Source organism: Myodes glareolus, chromosome 2, assembly GCF_982192425.1.
Source record: "Myodes glareolus chromosome 2, mMyoGla1.1, whole genome shotgun sequence".
In the NCBI taxonomy this organism is placed as follows: domain Eukaryota; kingdom Metazoa; phylum Chordata; class Mammalia; order Rodentia; family Cricetidae; genus Myodes; species Myodes glareolus.
Genome location: NC_142027.1, coordinates 125,414,380 through 125,435,889, shown reverse-complemented (window position 1 = coordinate 125,435,889; position 21,510 = coordinate 125,414,380). Strand labels below are relative to the sequence as shown.

The following is a 21,510-nucleotide window of genomic DNA, read 5'->3' as shown; positions in this document are numbered from 1 at the left end:
AAAGCGGAACTGGAAAAGAATGCTTCCTGCATTGCTGTCTTGTGCATGCGTACCTGACTACAGGTTCCTCCTTCCCCTCAGGAGAGTATACCCACAGGCTTGGTGTTCATACTGACTTCTGAGTAATTTCAAATATGGGTAGATATTTTTCATGATTTCCGTGTTTTTCAATTTTTGTCAGTTACATAAAGTACAAATAAGGGTTCTTAATAAAACCTTAAACAATTTGATGGTCAAAAAGTCAGAATTGCTAGGGTTGGAAAGATGGCTCAGCAGTTAAGGGTACTGACTGCTTTCCCAAAGGACCCAGCTTCAAATCCCAACACCCATATAGCGGCTAATAACTGTCTAGCTCCAAGACCTTCACAAGGCTTATGTGCAGAGCCAGATGGTGGTGGCACATGCCTTTAATCCCAGAATTTGGGAGGCAGAGGCAGGTGGATGATCTCTGTGAGACTGAGTCCAGCCTGGTCTACAAAAGCTAGTTCCAGGACAGGCTCCAAGACTTGAGTGCAGGTAAAGTAGCTGTACAAGCGTGAACCCCCAGCTTGATCTGCAGAACCCTTATAAGAAAAGGCTGGGGTGGTGCTTGTAGTGCCAAAACAAGGGAGGGCAGATCCTGATGGCCTAGCCTTATTGGTGAGTTTCATGCCAAGGAGAGGCTAAGGACATGGTGGCACAAATGAACAGTGTCTGAGTAAGGACACTCAAGACCTCTTGCCTCCACACACATATTTACCTGTGCTGGTATATACAAAAGTTATGGGATGAGAAAGCTTCCAAGAATTTAATAAATACTAACCTAGATAAACTCAAAAGCTTATCTTGAGCTGATTGAGATCTTACATGGGCCTGGAGAGGTGGCTCAGCAGTTAAAGGTATCAGCTACTCACAGCTGTGACTCCAATTCCAAGTCATTCAACACCCTCTTCTGACCTCCACAAGCACCAGGCACACATATAGACAAAATACCTGTACAAAAAATTTATGTTAACCCACCTGTAGCACAGGTTTTTGGGGGTAACTAAAAGCTAAGATTTACCCTATTACCCAAAACCAGCTCCCTGCCTTATTTAGGACCTCATTGTGTGTATGTGTGTGTGACAGAGAGAAAGGTGGGTGCACAGGTGGCATGTGGAGGTCAGAGGGTAATCCATGCTGGTCTCCTGTTCATTACTGCATACTATGCATCCATCTTTATATTGGTCCTTAGGAGCCAAATTCAAGTCCTCAGGCTTGCAGAGCAAGCCGTCCACCCCCTGAGCCACCACCCCCACCTTGAGACAGTCCACCTGTGTACCCCTGGCTAGCCTGGAGATCGCCATACAGATCAGGCTTTCATTGGACATGGATCCTCCTGTCTCTAACCGCTTCCTTCCATCCAAGTGTGAAGGCGTGTGACATGGCTCCTGGGACAGGTGCTAATTCTAATACTCACTTGGCCAAGATGTAATTGGGAAGCAATTCAAGGTGCCACTTAAAAACATTTCCTACTTTTCTCTTCCAGCCTCCCAATTAGCACAGTGGCAGATACTGTGTCCCCAGTGAGGACCAACCCACACACCAGTTGTTCAGGGCTGATGATGAAGTAAACCTGTCATTATGTTGGACAGCCTGGCGACTTGCCCTTTCCAGCCATTCCTGTTACTATGTACATGTAGCAGGGAAAGTGGGTGGGCTAGAGGGACTCCTCGGGGCCTTGGCAGTGAATTCCCATCTGCTGAATTTAGCCATCAGCTCCTTGGGACTTTGGGGGAGTCAGATACTGAATCTGAACCCCAAATCTCTTCCTACTAAGCATGCAGCTCCTTAATCTTCCCCTCACACAACCACATAGCTTCCTTCTGGTGCCAACACTGGAGACAGAGACCTGAAGTTGACAGGCTGTGGACTCCATCCATCTCCCAGGTGGAGGGATTCGCGACTGCGCAGTCTGATAAGATGCAGGCTCCGTGGTCTGGAGTGAGTGGGTGTAGCTGGGAGCCTGACTTGGGTGGGTTTAAGGTCTGCTGCTGTCTGTCTGTCTCAGGTTTGTGTGGGCACCTGAGTGCAGGTGCCGCAGAGGCCAGGGGCGTTGGGTCGTTTGGAGCTGGGGTTTATAGGTAGTTGGGAACCACTCAACATGGACACCACATCTTTCTGTTGTTCCAGTTTTTTGTTTTGTTTTGTTTGGTTGGTTGGTTGGTTGGGTTTTTTTAATCACATGTGGTCTACAGCCAGCTAGCTCCTGAGAGACAGCGAATGTGGCGGACACTCAGGGCACTTGGGACTTCCTCTCACAAGTTTACCAAAGACATGTGAGGCACTTCCCTCAGCTCCCAGCCCCCCTTCACCTGTGGCCAGATTCCTCTGCAGCACTGTGGGGTGTGAGGAGTCCGACTCCCCTCTGAGGCTGTTAAGTGGGAGAGCAGTTCCTTTCTCCATCATTCTCTTCACTCTTGGTGTTACATTCCTTGTTGTTGTTGTTTGTTTTTCGAGACAGGGTTTCTCTGCAGCTTTTGGAACTTGTCCTGAAACTAGCTCTTGTAAACCAGGCTGGCCTCGAACTCACAGAGACCCGCCTGTCTCCCAAGTACTGGAATTAAAGGCATGCATCATCACTGCCCGGCTTGGTATTACATTCTTTCTGACTCTTTGTAGCGGTTGCCCAGACATTGTTTAAGTTTTAATTTGTGTGTGCACACTCCACAGCACGCATGTGGAGGACAGAGAACAACGGCAGGAGTCTGCTCTCTCCTCCACTGTGTGGGCACGAGCCCACAGGCTTGGCTGAGCTATCTTACCAGCTCCCTTGTCCATATCCTCAACCATGTTCCAGGACTACTGTAACATGACCAGCCAAGCGAGGTGTCTACAGCATTCGGCAACGTCATACTTTGGGGCTTACAAACAAACACAGCAGCTTCCCAATAAATGTCCCATCTTCAGTCACTCCTGAGTTCCCTGTCTCGTCCTGACACCATAGGAGAATCTGAAGCAGAAAGTTCCAAAGACTGCAAGCTCAGAGCCTGTGTGTGTTTACCTTCCTCCCATGTTTTGGTATTGGCCCATGAATCTGTCATATCAGTTGTGACTTTTAAAAACAAACAAACAAGCAAAAACATGGGTTTGGGGTGGCTGAAATGATGACTCAGTGCCTAAGAACACTGTCTGCTCTTCCAGAGGACCCAAGTTCGATTCCTACCACCAACATGGCAGCTCACAACCATCTGTAACTTCAGTTCTAGAGATCTGCTGGCCTCCATGGGCACTGCACACACATGGTACACAGATAATGTATGCAGACAAAACACAGAAAATAAAATCAAGTCTTTAATACCATGGCCTTTGGGGGCTAGTACTGGGCTTGGAACCACTAAGTGACAGCCTCAGCTTTCCTTTTGCTTCTTGCAACAGGGTCACACTAAGTTTCCCAGGCTAACCTTGAACTTGTGATCCTCCCGCCTTTACCTCCCACTGATCTGGGTGACAGGTCTGGCTAGAAACAGGTTCTTCGTCTCTCATTCCATTGTTCCATGCATTTATTTGTTTTTATTTGCTTTTTTGAGACAGGGTTTCTCTGTAGCTTTGAAGCCTGTCCCAGAACTCACTCTGTAGACCAGGTTAGCCTCGAGCTCACAGAGATCTGCCTATCTCTGCCTCCCAAGTGCTGGGATTAAAGGTGTGTGCCATGACACCAAGCTATGTCCATTATTTTAATCCAGAGGGCTCTGTTCTGAGTCATCTCCCAGTGTCTGCTATGTGTGGTGAGGTCTGGAGTCAGACTTTCAGCCCCTGAGAGGCTGGAGCCCAGGTGGCTGTGGATGTACCTCACACTCCTACTTTGATCCAGGTCCCTGCTTCAAGTACAAATTCTCCTTAACTTTGTGCTGAATGTGAAGTCGCCCCCAGCAGGTCCTATGAAGGATGTTTTGCTGGGGTTATTTCCCACTGCTCTGTGATTCTCTTCCTTTGAGTTTCTTATGCATTAGGATCCTACTCAAGAAAGTGAAACCTCTATGGCGAACAGACTGTCAGAGCCCATGGGGCTGGGGATGGAGCTCAGCTGGGAGAGTACTTGCCTAGCATGCATGGGGCCCTGGGTTTGATTTCCAGCACTGAATAAACTAGTTCACCCCTGTAGTATCAGCATTCAGGAGGTGGTGGGAGGAGGATGGACCAGTGAGATGGCTCAGTGGGGAAAGGAGCTGACCACCAACCTGGGTGACGATGAGCCTGACGCCCCGAGTGTGGTCCCCAGGGACCTGTATGGAAGAAGAGACTCCTGAGAGCTGTCCTCTGACCGCCACATGGGGAACCATCTCTCTCCTGACCAGCCCATGCCGCGCCAAGGAGCATTTCCACCAGTGACCAGCAGGGGGATCAAGGCAGAGCTGGCAGACTTTGCCCCATGTGATGCCCTGTCTGGAAGACCCCAGGAAGGCTCAGGACACAACCTATCCTGGCACATGGCTCCACTCCCTCTAGGGGCCCTCCTAGCTTCCAGAGCCCTGAGTGTCCGGAAATTCCCCTCTGCCTTGGCCTCCTCTCTGTGCCCAGCCTCTCCTTCACCTTCTCCACCAGCCTCAGTCTCTGTAATGCTCTCCCAGCCCAGCTCATGTCTGCAGCACCTGCTGTGCACCAAGGATGCTCACACACCCCAGCCCAGCTCCAGATTCGACTAACTGGTGGGATGCGGTGGTGCCTATAATCCCATCACTTGGGAGGTAGAGGCAGGAGGATCAAGATTCAAGGACATCCTTGGGTACTTAGGAAGTCTGAGGCAAACCTGGGCTACATGAGATGTCTCAACAACAGTAATAAAAGCAGCTAGAGTGTAGTTCAGTTGGAAAATGCTAGTCATAAAAACAGGAGGACCTGGGTTCAATCCCGAGCAGCCATATGAAATAATCCAGGCATGGTGGTACATGTTTCTGATCTCAGCGCTGGGGAGGCAGAGACAGCAGAAGCCTAGACATCATTGGTCAGTCAACCTAGCCTAATTGGTGAGCTCCAGGTTCATGAGAGACCCTGTCTCACAAAATATTGTAGATGACTCTTAAGGAACAACACCCAAGGTTGAACTCTGGCCTTCATTTGACACACACATACACAATCAATCAAACCTACTGCCTGCCTGACACTTGCCCCCTGACTTCAGATCATAGGATTTCATAGCTTGGATAACCCCTCACAGACCCTCCAGCTCCCCATGCTCACGGATGACACAGCTGAGTACACTGCCCTTTCTGCCCCCAGAGCCAGCCCCCAGTTGTAATGCAACAGTTCTCTCCCCTATCCCTTCCCATCTCCCACAGGTCATTGTTGACCTGCACTTAAGATCTTAGCTCCCAGTAATCCCCGTTCACCAAGCAACCAGAGCCAGGGTTGATGTTTTGTTTAGAATTTAATACTTGTATTTATTTATTTGTGTATGTGATGAGTGTGTATGTATATGGGCGTGCCTCAGCGTGTATATGTATAAATTAGAGGGCAACTTGTAGGAACCGGCTCTCTCCTTCCACCGTGTGCATTCCAGGGTTCGAACTCAGGCTTTCAGGCTTAGCAGCAAGCACCTTTACCCACTAAGCCATCTCACCTGCCCCAACTACACATTTTATTGTGGCTGAAATGTTAGCATACATGCCAGCCCTTTCTCACTATAATTTTTTTGGTTTTGTTTTTGAGAAATGGTGTCACAATGTAGACTAGGCTGGCCTCAAACTCACAAAGATCTGCCTGTCTCTGCCTCCCGAGTGCTGGGATTAAAGATGCGTGCCACCACACCTGGCTCTCTTAATGTTTTTGGTCTTAGCTGGCAGTTCTTGCTGACCTGGAAATCTCTATGTATTCTAAGCCGGTCATGAACTTACCCCCTATGTCAGTGTCCCCAGTGTTAGGATCATAAGTGTGATCCTAACCACACCTGGCTCATGTCCTGTATGCTTTAACACACACATCACAATCAGACTGTGTCCCTCCCTGCTTCAAAGACCCATGACTTCTTGATCCATCAGTAACCCTGGGTCTCCTTTGGTGTTAACACAGCCTTTACCCACCTCAGGCACTTTGCAAGTGTTGTTTCCTTACTACAAAGGGTGTCACTCGCTGGGCAGTGATAGCACCTTTAATCACAGCGCTTGAAAGGCAGAGGCAGGTGGATCTCTGTGAGTTCGAGTCCAGTCTGGTCTACAGAGCCAGTTCCAGGACAGCTAGGACAGCTGTTACACAGAGAAACTCTGTCTCAAAAAGCAAGCAAACAAACAAAAAGCAAAGGTTGTGACTCATCTCAGGGTAGGTACCACTTCATTTCTAGTGGCATTTAGACGTCACCTCCCTGAGAATCCTCTCTTGACCTCTATTCCTCAACGGTCCTCACCTCCACCCCCAGCTGCCATGTTTGGCCATGAGCTCCCCTCATCCTTCCTTTTAGTTTGCTCTTTTGTGTCTCTGTACAGGGCAGTCTTGGTGCAGACTGGTGGTACCCACCCACCTCCGCTGTTTTAATGTCTGCACTTAGTTGACACTCGGAGACTCTGTTGAATGAATGAAAGCTTGCCCGGCTAGCACAGGCAGGATGGAGGCAGGATTGAGACCCAGACCTGACGCCAACTGCTGCCCTTCTGTTCTTCTATACCATTCTGAGCATCAAAGCTGAAGTCAGCATCAGAGAACACACGTTGGTGGTGCCCAACATCAAACCCAGAGCTTCACATGCTCGGCAAGTGCTCTACCACCGAGCTCCCTTCCCAGCCTTCCCATGCTGCATCATCACACACAGGTCCCCGAGCCTCATGCAGATGTGGTGTCATGGGGCTATTACAGCTGGTGAGTCACATGGCGTGGGCCCAGGCAACAGATGTAAGTCTGGGAAAACCCTCCCACCCCAGGCTGAAACTGTGTCCATTTCACTCCCTTTTGATTTTCTCATGTTCTCTCAGAGCCAGGACCAGCTTGTGCTCCGCAAAGGGAAGTGGTCAGTGGTCGGTCAGGAGCACTGGGGACACGTGAACCCTTGGAGGCAGCCTTCTCCTCGCGCTGGGGGAGAGGGAAGAGAGCTCAAGTAGACCCATCCTTCAGGGATGGGGCTCACTTCTTCCTGGATATGCTCTATGAGCATCAGGAGAGAGGGCAGGACCATTACAGAGAGCTACTGAGACAGTAGCTGACTCTCAGGCAGGTTGGGGAAGAAGTGTGAAAGGGGGGCAAAGGGGAGCAGCAACTTTACTTGAGAACAGGTTGGAACGTCTAATCACAAAGTTCCCCAGCTTCCCTGTCATGCCCAGTCCACTAGCCTTTCTCTTTGGCCACGTCCCTGATCCCTGCTTATTTAACTCCCTAGCCACGCCCCCAAGGCCCAGTGCCTAACCCAACTCCATGGCTTTTTGCAAACTGTGGCCTCTTCTCAGAGCAATGTTCTTGCTGTGCACAAAGTTACCTTGAAATGCAAGGTTGAATTATTGTTCTTTGTGAATATTAACTGTAAGTACGAAAAGCCCAGCACTCGGGAGGCAGAGGCAGGTGCTCTCTGAGAGTTTGAAGTTGGCCTGGTCTACACAGTAAGTTCCAGGACAGCTGGGACTACATAGATCCTATCACAAGAAAACAAAAGCAAACAAAAGAATGAAAATCCAACTCATAGATACTCTTAACTACTATGATTTTGAAGTTATATTATGATATTTACCTGTTGTGATTTTTATTTTTGTGGCTGTTGGCTTTTTGAAACAGGGTTTCTCTGTGTAGACATGGCTGTTCTAGAACCCACTCTGTAGTCTAGGCTGGCCTCCTGCCTCTGCTTCCTGAGCACTGGGATTAAAGGCGTGCGCCACCACTGCCTGACTCTGTTGTGATTTTTAAATGCTATAATGGTACTGGTGCCACAAAGGCGAATCTGCTTGGCTGCTTCCCACAAATGACTGGAAATAAAGACCATTTCCCCACCTAAGCTCATGGGCTTCTTGAAATCCTTCTAACCGAACGGTGGCCTCATCTCTCTACCCTGCAGGAGTGAGAGTTCTACGGGGACTGAAGTCATTCTATGACTGTCACTGAGTATCTAAACAGGACCAGATGTCTGTCTGCTGTGTCTGTGGGATGTCCCAGGCAGGGATCACAATGGCATCAGAGGACAGTGCCTCTCTTTCTAATCTTCGACCTTCCTTGTTTCTTGCCTTACTGCTTTGACTGGGATTTTTTTTTTCTTTTGGTTTTCTGAGACGGGATTTCTCTGTGTAACAGCCCTGGCTGTCCTGAAACTCACAGAGATCCACCTGCCTCTGCCTCCTTCCTATGTGCTGGAATTAAAGGTGTGTGTCACCATTGCCTGGCTTGACCTGGATCTTTTACAGTGTTTAATAGCAGCAACCTCCACAGGTGGTCAAGACCCAGTTACTAATTTATACGGTGTTCTAGCCTCATCTCTGCTTCTGTCACAAATGTCCATTATAGTGTGGACATCAAGGCGGGATCTTAAGTAGCCTCATGCTCACAGTCTAGAGTAGGGAGAGAACGACTCGTGAATCCTGCTTGCTTCATTGCTCTCCACTAACTTTCTCCTCTCTCCTACAGCGCAGGAGCCCTGCCTAGGGAATGATGCCGCCCACAGTGGGCTGGACCTTCCCACACCAGTGAACAATTAAGAATCCCCTACAGACATGCTCACAGGCAACCGGATCTGGAAGTTTCCCTGAGACTCTCTCCCGGGTGTTCTAGATTGTGTCACGTTGAGAGGTAAAAGGAACCAGCCCCTACAGCAGGGGCTCAGAGCCTGAGGATTAGGAGCTGAAGGCACCTCCTGTCGGTACTGTTTGTAACTCCCAGCAGGACCTATTGCTGAAGTCAGACCGCAGCTTTGAGGTAGTTCACTAGATGAGGGGGGAAGGGAGGCTAGCCCACAGCCTACACTACTTAAACTGAAACAGGTGTTGTAGATGGTCCGCTTAATTAGGCTGGACTGACACATTGGCTATTTGAAGCACTGGAACTGTAGAAGGCGTTTAGTCTCACACTCAGTAGCTTTGAAGGGCTGGGGCTCTGAAAAGGTTGGTGCAAGTCTTCTATTTGGGACCGCAGCGGGTTTGAACGAGCATGCTCAGAAACCCACTCATTTTACCCTGCCCCCAACCCAGAGAGCCCATGCTGTCATTCCTTCCCCAGCTACAACCTGGTCTGACTTCTTGGGGCCATAAAAATTTGGGGCACATAAAAATTTTCTCTTTAACCTTCTCTTGTGTCAATTGCCCCCGTGAACCCAGCTAACTAAGGAATGCATCTCGTCCAGGAAGCCTAAAGGCTTTGGAGGAGGGCGGGAGGAGGTGGTCCTTGGGGAGGCCCACGTAGTCAGGGGAGCACCCAGTCACCTAGGAGCCTTGCAGAAGTGTCCCAGCCCTGTGCATACCCTGGGCCTTGGTCATTGGAGACCCGCTAAAGTTGGAGCCTCTCAACGCACTAGGGCCCGAGTTTGCAGCAAGTTAGAGTTAGCTGTGGAAACTCCCGCCACACCACACCCCCAAGGACATAGGACCGCCCCCTGGGCTCTGCAGAGCAGGGCTGTGCCTAAGTCTCTAGCCTGAAATGAGAACAGAGCTGAGCAGATTGCAGTCAGGTAATGAGGATGGGGCTTTGGGAGACAGGGGCGCTCCTCTTCCGTCCAGCCTCAGCCATATCTCGGACTGGGGGCGTGTCCTGCCCTGCACGCGGCTGCTGCAGGGCAGCAGACCGGCCTGGGGGCCTGGAGGGAGGAAGGAAGCCCTGGCCACCCTCCATCCTCGTGATTCACGTCTGTTCCTAGGCTGGACTTTTGTCCGTCTTGGCCGGGGCCTGGTTGGGGATGTTGAGGGAACCAGGCCAGGCCTGGCGGGCGCCGTGGGGTGACTGAGGTCCCGTGCTACTTCGTGGACTGTAACTTCCCACCCCGCTATCCCCCCAGGGGAATGGGGCATCGCAAGCACCTCCTCTCTTAGTGGGTGTTACCAGGAACCACACACACCCATCATTGTGTGACCGGTGGAGGAGGTAACAGTCCCCCTCCTACAGGTGGAGAGAGAGTCAGCGAAGAAGGCACAGCCAGCTTAGCCAGCACGGCCAGCAGGTGGGTGTAAAGCCCTAAACCCTGTTTTCCATTCCAGAGCCCCACAGCCGGGGAGACAGCAGGAGGGAGTGGGGTGGGGTAGTGCTGGTGTCCCAGAAGGAGACCCCCAGCAGTCAGCCTACTGGTGCATCCTAGCAGGAGGAATCCCAGTTCCTTCTGGAACAATTTGAACTCCCTGGTGGGTGGGTTGGGGCCAGGGTATACTGTAAGACAGAGAGCAGCCCGCATTCCCTCCAAGTTCCACACCTTTACCTAGTGCCTATGCCCACTGAGTGCAGGGCTCTACACACCTTAGCAGTGGGACTGTGCCTCTCTGTGTCTTACTGTCCTTTTCTGCTCCCAGGGCATTCTGGGTGGCGCCTGCCTCCCAGGTCTGCTGAGATAACTGGGGGAGACTTAGCCCCCTCCCCATCTAGCACAGGGTCACCTGGGGGCTGTATTCCTCCACATCTTGCTTTACCCCTTGGAAAGTGTTTCTGCATCCTGGTCACTTTGCTTCAGGTTGGTGGGGACTCGCCGAGGTTTGCAGTGTTTCCTGACCACCCACCAGCAGCTTGAGGTTTCTTGAGTAAGGCAGCCAGCAACTTCTGCATCCAGGACTCCCCTGGCCGAAAGGCTGGTCAAGGCAGGGTTTGAAAATCTCTAGGCTGAGACTTACCCAATCCCAGAGCTTCCTTTGGCCCACAGCCCTCCCTTGGCCATGGTTTAGCAAGGAGGAAGCGTGGACCGCTTATGTCACCAGACTTCTTTTCCCAGCCACCCCAGTGTGTGGCTGGAGTCTTCGTCGCCCCATCCTAACTCCCACTCCATCTAGGCGAAGTACAAGTTCTGGCCTACACAGATGGTGAGTCTGGCCGCTATGATGCCCAAGTCCAGACCTCCAGCCATCGTGTCCCTGCGGTAACTCTTGTCCCCCCAGCTCTTCATCATTCTCACAAGCTAGGAGCCCTGGTAGATCCCCACCCCACCCCCACTTCCTGTAATTTATCTTAATTCACATCTCTTACCCATGCACCACTCTGTCCTCTTAAGTTCTCGCTGTCAAAGGACCCTCCTCTTGTCCCCACAATCTTCTTGAAATCCAGGAAGCCCCTGTGTCACTTCCTCAGGAGCCTGGCCCCTCCACCTGAAAGAGCCGAGCTTCTCATTTTGTGCTTTTCTACTGTCGCCCACCGGGAAGGCCGGGGAGTGTGGCCTCAGCACTCTGTGCTGCCCTTGTGGTGTTTGTGTATCCAGACTCCATCCTTCTGTGCTCCCTGGGCCCAGCACAACACCTCGCAGGGAGGAAAAGCACACAGGGCTCCGTAGCTTTGCAAACAGTGAGCACAGACTTGGTTCACACTCATTAGTCTGGTTGCTCAATGGCCTGCTTTCTCCATCTCTGCCCAGACCCTCGTGTGGCCTTCCTCCCCGCTCATGTGGCTTTCAGCTTCTCCTGTGCAGGATTTTGTGGTTGGTCACACCGTCCGCTGTGCTAGAACACTGCTGCCCATGGGTTTGCTAGGAAGTCCTGTGGGATAGTTTCTGAAGCAGAGTCTAGGACATAGCCATTTGGAAGGTGCTGGTCCCTGTTGCTAGATGTCTGTCTAGGTCGCATCTCTCCAGCCACGGCGAAGTTTCTCCATAGCCACTCAGGCATTGGGTTTTATCATTTTTATGTTTGGACTAGTTTATTGTGGAAGACATGAGAGTTTGAACTTCTCAGTCAGGGCTGGAGAGATGGCTCAGAGGTTAAGAGCACAGCCTGCTCTTCTAGAGGTCCTGAGTTCAATTCCCAGCAACCGCTTGGTGGCTCACAACCATCTCTAATAGGATATGATGCCCTTTTCTGTCATGCAGGTATACATCCAGAACACTCATACATATAAGTGAATAAAATAAAAAAAAGAAACCCTCTGTCCTTGGCTGGCGAAGCCACGTATTTCTGTGTGTGAGTTAGTTCTGTTTTGAAAACAAAGGAATCTCAAGAGTTCTTTAACTTCTCCTTTTACCCACATGGAGGGAGGTTGTTGGTTTGTTTTTGTTTTTCAAAACAGGATTTCTCTGTGTAGCCCTGGCTGTCCTGGAAACCGCTCTGTAGAACACCCTGGCCTTGAACTCACAGAGATCCTCCTGTCTCTGCCTTCTGAGTGCTGGGATTAAAGATGTGTGCCACCATACCCAACTTTGTTTAACTACATTTAGAGTGTGTGTGTGTGTGTGTGTGTGTGTGTGTGAGTGAGTGAGTGTTTGCACAGTGTATACGCATGTAGAGGTCAGAGAACAATCTGCCAGCGTTGATTTTTCTCCATCCACTCTGTGGGACAAACTCAGGTTGTCAGGTTTGGTGGCAAGGTCCTCTACCAGGTAAGCCATCTCTCTGGCCCTTCACCTGCAGTCGTGAGTTATCTCCTGTCTGTGTAGTAGCTGAACTCCACTGTGGCCAAAGCTGCTGAGGCCCCTGGCAGTCACTGGACTGAATGGAGGGCACAAGAGAAGAGAGAGGCTCAAGGGAGAGGGAGCTTTTGGAAGGGTTAAGTCTTTGAATATTTTTCTCAAACTGATGACATTTTCCTTCTGTAGCTAGAAAAATAACTCACGGGGCACTGAGACGATGGCTCGGTTGGTAAAGTGCCTGGCGTGCCAGCATGAAGACCTGATTTTGACCCTGGTTTTTACTTAAAAAGCCGTTGGTGATGCTAGCTGTACAGAATCCCAGTTCCGGGAGGTAGAGGCAGGGAGATGCAGGCTCATTAGCAGTCAGTCTCACTGAACTGCTTGGCTCCACATTCCGTGAGGGGACTTATCACAAAATAGTCACCTGGAGAGAGACTGAGAAAGATGCCTGGTGTTGGCCTGGCTCACATTTGGGAATATGTACAAACACACACAATGCAAGGTGTGTAGGGTTACCCATTGGGGTTCTGGGATTGGAAGGGGGTGGGACACACCCCTTGTGACCGCCAGCAGCCTTGCTGCATTCCCACAGTGGAGTACCTCCATCTAGAATGAGCCGTCACAGTGTGGTCCCCAGGAACTGTAAGTGTTCTCAGTTTGTAGCAGGGACTACACACACACACACACACACACACACACACACACACATTTGGTGGTTTTTTAAAAAAGCCCCATCTCTTATCTCATAGTTCTGTGGGTCAAAAGCCTAAAAGCAATTTCCATGGTCCAAACGGAGAGGCCCCCAAGCCTTCCTTCCAGAGGCTCCGGGTGGGTCTGAGGGTCCTTGCCAGTTTTTAAGGGTGCACATAGCATGCATTAGCATCCCTCCATAGTGGCAGCACCCGACATCTTCGGGCTTCTCTCTCTGTGGCTCTCACACCTCTGCTGCTAAGACAGACCCTTCTGGTGACGGCGTGTCACCTGGGCAGTCTCCTCTTGTACAATCTTGGATTTAATGGCTGTGCACACATAAAGTGACAAACTCCTGGGTTCCAGATGAAGAGGCCTGGGTGCTCAGGGGGGCTGTCAATCTACATACTACACCCTAAAAGATATAAGTACGGTTCTGAGAGAGGAGCATGTCACTCATGTTTGTGTGAGAAGAAAGTGAAGGGGTAGCATGCACACCCCCTTTGTGGGAAAAAGGTGAACTCCCAGAAGGCCACTTAGTTGCTGGTCAGAGCAGACACTTCTGGGAAGGAGGCGCAGGGTAGAGACTGACTCACCAGCATGTATCTTTCTCTATTGTTGAAAGTTTTACTATATGTCTCTGTCACCTATGTTAAAAATAATCTTAAAAATCACACATAGTCATTCCAGAACCAAAGAGAAAGAAAAGAGCTACCAATGCCCAAAGTTTTCCTTTAAAAGGTGGGCCAGGACCTGGAAAGATGGCTTAGGGGTAGCATGTGTGCTATTCTTGCAGAAGACCTGAGTTTGTTTCCCAGCACCTACGCTGAGCAGCTGACAATCACATGAAACTGCAGCTTCAGGGGAACTTCTGTCTGGCCTGTGAGGGCACTCGCGTTCACATACACAATCCTGCACACCGCACTACACACACACACACACACACACACTTTAAAAATAAATCTTAAAAGAAAATTATTTGTTGGGGGATGCACCCCTTTAATTCTGTCCTAGGGAGGCAGAGGCAGGTAGATCTCTGAGAGTTCAAGGCCAGCCTGGTCTACATAGCTAGCTCCAGGCCAGCCAGAGCTACATGTTACAAGCTTGTCTCAGAATTTCTTTTCAAAATTTGTGTGTGTGCACATGTGTGGATGTGTGTGTGTGTGTGTGTGTGTGTGTGTCTCACAGCACATGTGTGGAGGCCAGAGGGAAACCTGTGAGAGTCTGTTCTTTCCCTTCCACCATGAACTCGAGTCGTTAGATATGGTGGCAAGTACTTTTACCTGCTGTGCCATCTCACCATCTTCTGATTTTTTTCTTTTTATTATTATTATTAAAAATTTTCCCCTCCTCCCCTCCTCACATTTACCTCCCCCTCCCCTCATTCCCCCTCCCTTCATTCCCCATCCCCCTCCCTCTGATTTTTTTTTCTTTTTTTTCAAAACAGGGTTTCTCTGTGTAACAGCCCTGGCTGTCGTGGAACTCACTCTGTAGACCAGGCTGGCCTTGAACTCATAGAGATTCACCTGCCTATGCTTCCAGAGTGCTGGGATTAAAGTCCAGCCTGATTTTCCTTTTTGAGACAGGACCTCATTATGCAGTCCAGGTTAGCCTTGAACTCATAATCCTGCCTCAGCCTCCTGAGTACCAGATTACAGATATACCACCATGCCAGGCTCAGCATACAAGGTGCTAAATCTCGCTGTTTTCCCTTAGTATGGTGTTCTCAGGGCTCGTTAACACTGTAGCAGATGTTAGTGTTTCCTTTTTGAAGGCTAGATAATATTCCGTTGTGTGGCTCTTTACCCATCCCTCCATTGGTGGACAGTGGTTTTTTCTATTCACTAGCCACGGTGACTACTGTATACATCTCACAGATGTCTGAGGGTGGATCCAAGGCTCAAACAGTTGTTCGTTAATATTTTGTTTGTCTTCCCAGATTGTACCCTTCCAACACATTTTGTGACCTTATTTTCAGGCGCCGTTTAAACTGTGAGGACAGATTGCAGAACGTACCCTTGGTGACAGCAGAGTGACACACCGGTTCTGTCATTGTTGGATCCTGAGACAAAAGGGAAAATGGCTTCCCATGACCAAAAGGTAAATGTCTGGAGGCTCCTGCTGTGAGAGGTGCACCCGTGGAAGTTTCTTGCAGGTCAGAGAGAACCCCCAGTGTAAGGGTTGCACCGTGCCTGCAGCCAGGACGGGAAAGCTGCTGCTAGGTTTCACAGGACCCGGAGGCAGGGGAGACACGGTCCACAATGCAAACTCTGATTTCTAGTTTAAGAACCATGACGTCAGAGCTTGGCTGGGTGTGGTGGGGCAAACCTACAATCCTAGAACAGGAGGGTCAGGGTCAAGAGTTCAAGGTCATCCTCGGCTAGAGGAGTTGGAGACCAGCCGGAACTGACTCAATGAAGCAAAGTCAGGATTCCTTGACGTCCAACTGCGAGAAAGCACAGCGCGGTCTCAGGCTTGGTGCTGTGGGTACTTGCAGTGAGTAATGGGCTTGGCAAAACTGCTGGGCTCTTCAGGAAGGTTCTTGGTCCCCAGCATGGAAGGCAGGGATCTGCTCCCTACAACGAGTGGGATGAGGTTGTCTTTGGTCTTTGGTTATAGTGGGAGACTGGTGACATGGTGGGGATGGTGGCAACACCGGCCCAGCTCGCGTTTCGGTTTGCGTGTGTGTTTTTGTACTAGTGACCGTCGGTTTGCGTGTGTGTTTTTGTACTAGTGACCGTCGGTTTGCACGTGTGTGTTTGTACTAGTGACCGTCGGTTTGCGTGTGTGTGTTTGTACTAGTGACCGTCGGTTTGTGTGTGTGTTTTTGTACTAGTGACCGTCAGTTTGCGTGTGTGTACCAGTGACTGTGAGCATTGATATAGGCAGAGGTGTGTCCCAGAGGGAGAAGCCACAGCTGAAACTAAAATAGGGGTCCAGGTGGGTCTGGGGATCAGAATGAAGCTGGACAGTTGCAGGGATAAATTGTGAGGTGCTGAAAGCTTGTCACCAGCCTGTACCAGGGTGTGGGCCAGCAGGGGAAGTGGGTCCTGGAATGCAGAACCCAGCTAGGACACACTTTGGGGAACTGGAGCCGGGTGAGGCATACTCTCACCACAGAGGGGCTATCTCCATTGTTGACTGGCTGGCCAGGATCCCTTGTGGCAGGCGGCATGCTCCTGCCATGGCTGAGCCGGCCTGGTACACCATGCTTTGCCAAGAGTTTGCCTTTATGGCCTTGAACTTGTCCAGCATGCCTAGACTTTTCTTTTTTTTAAATTATACTTATGTATTTATATATTAGTGTGTCTGTGTGTTCGTATGTGTACCGTGCCGTGGTATATTTGTGGCTGCCCAAGGACAACTTATGGAAGTTCATTCTCTCTTTTGAACAAATGGGTCCTGGGGATCAAACTCTGGTCATCAGGCTTGGTGGCAGGTACTTTACCTGCTGAACCATGTTGCTGGCTCCTGGCCCTCCTAGGTTTTGAGAACACAGGCCTTGGTGGTGGTGAGTGTGCAACACCGCACAGACCTGACTGGGGTCACCAGTTCTGCCGAGATGGGCGTGGGCATACTTCCTTAGAATCCCTTTCTCCTTTTTCCTTTCCCTGCTCCTCAGTTTCCCATTCTGGGGAATGGGAGCAATAACATTAGCCCACAGAAATACAGTGAGACTTATACCTAACAGTGGTCTGTGGCATTAGCAGGATGCCTGGGGACAACTGCCACTTATGTCACAGGCTGCCAACTCCATGATGGGACAAGCAAGGGTTGTGGTACATGTTCTGGTCTTATTCCACAGTTCAAATAATGCACGTGCCTGGCCCATCTGCAGGACTTGGCAGCCAGGTGTACAGAGCCAGGGGTGGGGTGCCCCGTTGGCTCACTTCCTCTGGAGGTGCTGAGCTTGGCTGTGGCTGTCAGCCTCGCTGCACTTACAAGGTGCTTGGGAGCTCTGAGTGTGACGGTTGTGTGCCAGGTAATCCTGGGGTGCGGCTCAGCCATGGAGGCTTATCTGCTCTGCATGAGGCCCTGGGGTTCCGCCGCAGCTCGGCAGGAACGTTTCCTGGCCATTCTAACATGCAGCTGGCCCTCTCTGTGAGTGGCCAGTGGCACTGGTGGGGACACAGCTTTGAGAGCTCCCTTCCCTGTCTGGAAGCTCCACTCAGGTAAAGTCAGACCCTTGACCAAGACATAGAGAAAAATTTCAGGACAAGCCAGACTGAGACAAAGGTAGTGAGTTCATTAAGTATTTAGACAGACAGACAGACAGATGGAAGAAGAACAGACACAGCCTTAAGGCATGGGTTTCAGCTTCTTTTTCTTGGGGGGGGGGGGTATTCTCGAGACAGGCTTTCTCCATATAATAGCCTTGGCTTCCCTGGGACGCATTCTGTAAACCAGGCTGGTCTCAAACTCAACAGAGATCTACCTGCCTCTGCCTCTGCCGCCCGAGTGCTGGGATTAGAGGTGTGCAGCACCACCACCCCGCGGGTGTCAGCTTCTTGTGAGAGGTGCACTTAGGTGTGTTTGATGGCTACATGTTAAAAAAGTGGGTTGCACTCTTTAGGCTGAGGGGGTGAGCAGGTGCTAATCCAGGAGGCTCAAGGTCACACACGTCCCAGCCCTAAGTGAGCACAATGCACTTGTCCTTGACATTCATGGTTGAGGTGTCTTCGGAGCAACACACACTGTCCCTGGAGGTCACCTCTGCTCTGTCAGCTGTGTTGAGGTTTTCCTCAGGTAGCTGGAGACACAAACTGGATGACAGAGAAAGTGGCTTCTTTCCCGTTGCATGTCTCCTCCATGTTCCTTGGCTCATTCCAGAAGGGAGCAGCAAGGAGGAGCCTGAGGCCTTCCCTCTGTGGACTCCATGGCTGGAGCATCATTCTCACACTAGTAACCAGGTGATAGCACACAGCTTCTAGATGGGAAATTTGCCCTTCCTCTGCTTTTATGAAGCAGCCCGGCTTGTGATACCGGACGATGTGGCGTGGCTGGTGTCACAGGCTTTGCATCCGTCTCTCATTCCCTGAACATCATCATGTCTGTCCTCTAGGGAAAGAGCAGGACACTTCCCGCCTGTTGGGACAGGGTGGCCGCCAGCCCTTTAGAAGTGGAGTGGAAAGGTGGACAGTAGAGGGATCCACCTAGGGTAGCGTGTCAGAGTGTGCCAGGGATGAGGCATGACTATCTGTCTGGAGAACTTCTGTCCCAGGCCCCCACCAGCATTGGCTTCAGCAGCCCTGGGCTACATCTTGAGTGGGAAATAGGAGGTGAGGGCAACTCCTACGGGCACCGTGGATTACAGTCCAGTTCCGTGTTTCCTAGCTATGTGACTTTTAGCAAGTCTCTTATCCTCTGTCTTTGTTTTTAGCATCGGTAAATGAGGCCAATCTGGAGCCATGTGGTTCTAGGCAACTCTGAATTGAGGTCCTGAGTTAGTGGCTGTTCTAGGGCTGGGGAGGATGCACCATCGTCCCATTCTTGTGTGAAAGCCATTGTGCCACACAGCCTCCAAGCGCGTCCCTGACCTTCCAGGTGAAGGTGAGTTGAGCATGGCTCTCAACAAACCTGGGTCACCAGTCCCCCACACCTGAGTCAGTCAGCCACAGAGGGGTTGTTTTTGCAAACCTCAAACTTCCTCCCCACCCTTGAGAAGGAAAGACTTCAACGCCTATTTACAGACTTCCCTGATTTTATAAATAGGCATTCCTCAGAACACACACGGAGCCAGGGTGGGGGCGGGGCAGGTGGGCTCACTGCGCGCTGCCGCTCACGGGGAGACACTTCCAGTGGAAGGTATGGTGTGTGTAGGAACCTGTGCAGCCTGCACCCTGGGGTGTTCAGTTGGGCATGAGGGTGACAGAGGAGGTGCAGGAGTGTGTGATAAGGACAGGCTGGCCAGCACCCCTGAGCTGGGATACTTGGAAGGAACCTAAAAGAGGGGAGAAAAGCTAGATGACAGCACGAGAGAGGTTGCGTATTCCAGGCCCGAGGAAGCCGCGTGTGCAAAGGCCCTAGGCCAGACAAACCTGCCTAGTACAAAGGCTGACTGGAGTGAATGGAGGCAGTGTGGCTAAGCAGGGAGAGGCAGCTGAGACCAGGTATGTGGGCAGAGCTGCAGGGGGAGGGGAGCTGTTCTTTACCTTTTAGAGTAAGGGGAAACCAAAGACATTTTAAGCAAAGGACTATGGGAAGGTCACAAACACCGTCTTGTGTTCAGTGCCTTGCTGGCAAGGCTGCAAGAAAGCAGACATGAACCCCAGGTGAAGCCAGCCAAGGGGAAGGCATTGGGCTGAGACCGCAGGAAGCTGGCCACACGCAACAGACTTTCCTCCCCGGGGTTACAGAGGGCACGCTGCTTCCTCTAGCAATGAGCTGTGACAGGAGACAGGGTGTTCAGGACCGGAGAAGCCCGTTAGACACCAGACCACACCCACAGGGGTTTTAGTTTTATGAGACAGGCTCTTGTTTTGAATTTTCAATCCCCCTGCCTCAGCCTCCTGAGCTCAAGAATCCCAGGTGTGCACCAGAAGGCTCAGTCCTATGAAGAGGTGATCCCTTGGGGACTCCCCTGGCTAAAGGGACAGCAGGAGGTCAGGGTAAAGGAGACTGCTTTCTATAGGAGGGAGGGGCAGGATGCCATGTCCCTTAGGGAGCAAAGTTCTGAGATGCCAGAAGGCAGAAAGGCAGGCAGGCTCTCTGAGGACAGCAACTGCCAGCCACCTAAGCTTTCTCTATTCTGTACAGATGGAAGCAGGTTCTGGAGCCCTCAGGCTGCAGGTGGGAAGATGGGGGTGGAGCTGGGGAGCCAGCTCTGAGTTCAAATCCCCAGAAACCATCACAAATAATGTTGGGTGGGCCTTCACATATATGTGCATGTGCCCTCACACACATGCAAGAATGAAGGATGGGTGTGGGGCTTGCTGTGTGAGCATAAGAACCTGAGTGCCAGCCCAGAATCCTTGCAGAAAGTTGGGCATTGTTGGTACATGCTGTAATCTCAGGGTTAGGACGAAGGGGACTCGCTGGCCTAGCCTGTGTACTCTAAGTTCAATGAAAAAGCCTATTGGGGCAGGGAGGGAACAGTGCCTAAAGATGACACCTCAGGTTGACCTCTGGCCTCCACATGTGTGTGTGTGTGTGTTGTGTGTGTGGTATATTTGTATGTGGTGTGCGTGGTGTATATGGTGTATGTGTGTGTGTGGTGTGTGTATGGTGTGTGCGTGTGCTATGTGTGGTGCGTATGTGTGTGTGTGTGCTGTGTGGTGTGTATGTGTGTATGCACACGCACATGTATGGATGCAGGGTGGTAGCAGGAAGCTATGGGCAGGGTCATTCTTCAAGTGAGAGGCAGAATCTAGGCAAGGACAGCAGCAGATGTTGGGAAGGCACAGATGACAGGTCAAAGGTCAAGAGTCATTCAGTTGCTGAAGTTCACAGGCTCTGGGGCATGGGAGGGGATAAAGGTCATGCATGAGGATGAGCTTGCCTGCCTGAGTGTGGATACAGCTGACCCACTGACGTGCTGGCCGCCATGTGACAGGGCCTCAGTTTCCCTGTCAAAGAGAGAAGACAGTATATTCAAACCTCGATTTTGCCCCTCGTTCAGGTAGCTTGAAGAACCAGCTTTTCTGTAGTTAGATACGGAGGCACACTATTTTGTGATCACAACGGTCAGGAGGCAGAGGCAGGGGGATTTTGAGTTTGGCGCCAGCCTGAGCTACATAGTAAGAGGTGGGGGCTCCCTGGCTTCTCTCCTCGTTGACCGCCTGCCACAGAGCTCCTGGTTGGCTGGAGCTCATGCCACTCTCGTTGGCCGCCTGCCACAGAGCTCCTGGTTGGCTGGAGCTTGTGCCACTCTCGTTGGCCGCCTGCCACAGAGCTCCTGGTTGGCTGGAGCTTGTGCCACTCTCGTTGGCCGCCTGCCACAGAGCTCCTGGTTGGCTGGAGCTCATGCCACTGTCACTTGTCACTCCTCGCTTTTGTCGCAGTTAGAAATTCTCACACTGAAAAATTAAAGCAGGGGCTGGAGCCATGGCTCGGCGGGTAAGAGCACACTCTGTTTCTGCACAGGTCCCAGAACCCATGTCAGCAGCTCCAGGGCATCTGATGCCCTCTTCTGGACTCTGCAGCACCTGCGCTCACATGCGCACGCGCGCGCGCGCGCGCGCGCGCGCACACACACACACACACACACACACTCCTGTGTACTGCGGTTAAAGGCGTGCTTCACCTCGGCCTGGCTGGCTTTTAGCTTTTTGTTTGTTTGTTTTTAGACAGGGTCTCAGGAGCCCAGGCTGGCCTTGAATTCACTATGTAGCCCAGGATGACTTTGGATTCTTGAGCTTCCCGCTGGTACCTCC

At 51.2% G+C, this 21,510-nt stretch overlaps 1 protein-coding gene across 4 annotated transcripts in view; it reads left to right on the top strand.

Moving 5' to 3' along the window:
• The first annotated feature begins 9,508 nt into the window (after positions 1 to 9,508).
• Positions 9,509 to 21,510, top strand: part of Hvcn1 (hydrogen voltage gated channel 1) — a 29,103-nt gene continuing 17,101 nt past the window's right edge. Inside the window, exons 1-3 of one of the 4 annotated variants that reach the window (XM_048447383.3) lie at positions 9,509 to 9,586; positions 10,018 to 10,072; positions 15,117 to 15,238. In XM_048447383.3, the coding sequence (XP_048303340.2) occupies positions 15,218 to 15,238 (21 nt within the window). In that variant the 5' untranslated portion in view covers positions 9,509 to 9,586; positions 10,018 to 10,072; positions 15,117 to 15,217. Of the gene's footprint in view, positions 9,587 to 9,775; positions 10,073 to 15,116; positions 15,239 to 21,510 lie in introns of those variants that run through there. The other 3 variants (XM_085679723.2, XM_048447384.3, XM_048447382.3) reach the window with 3 other exon arrangements.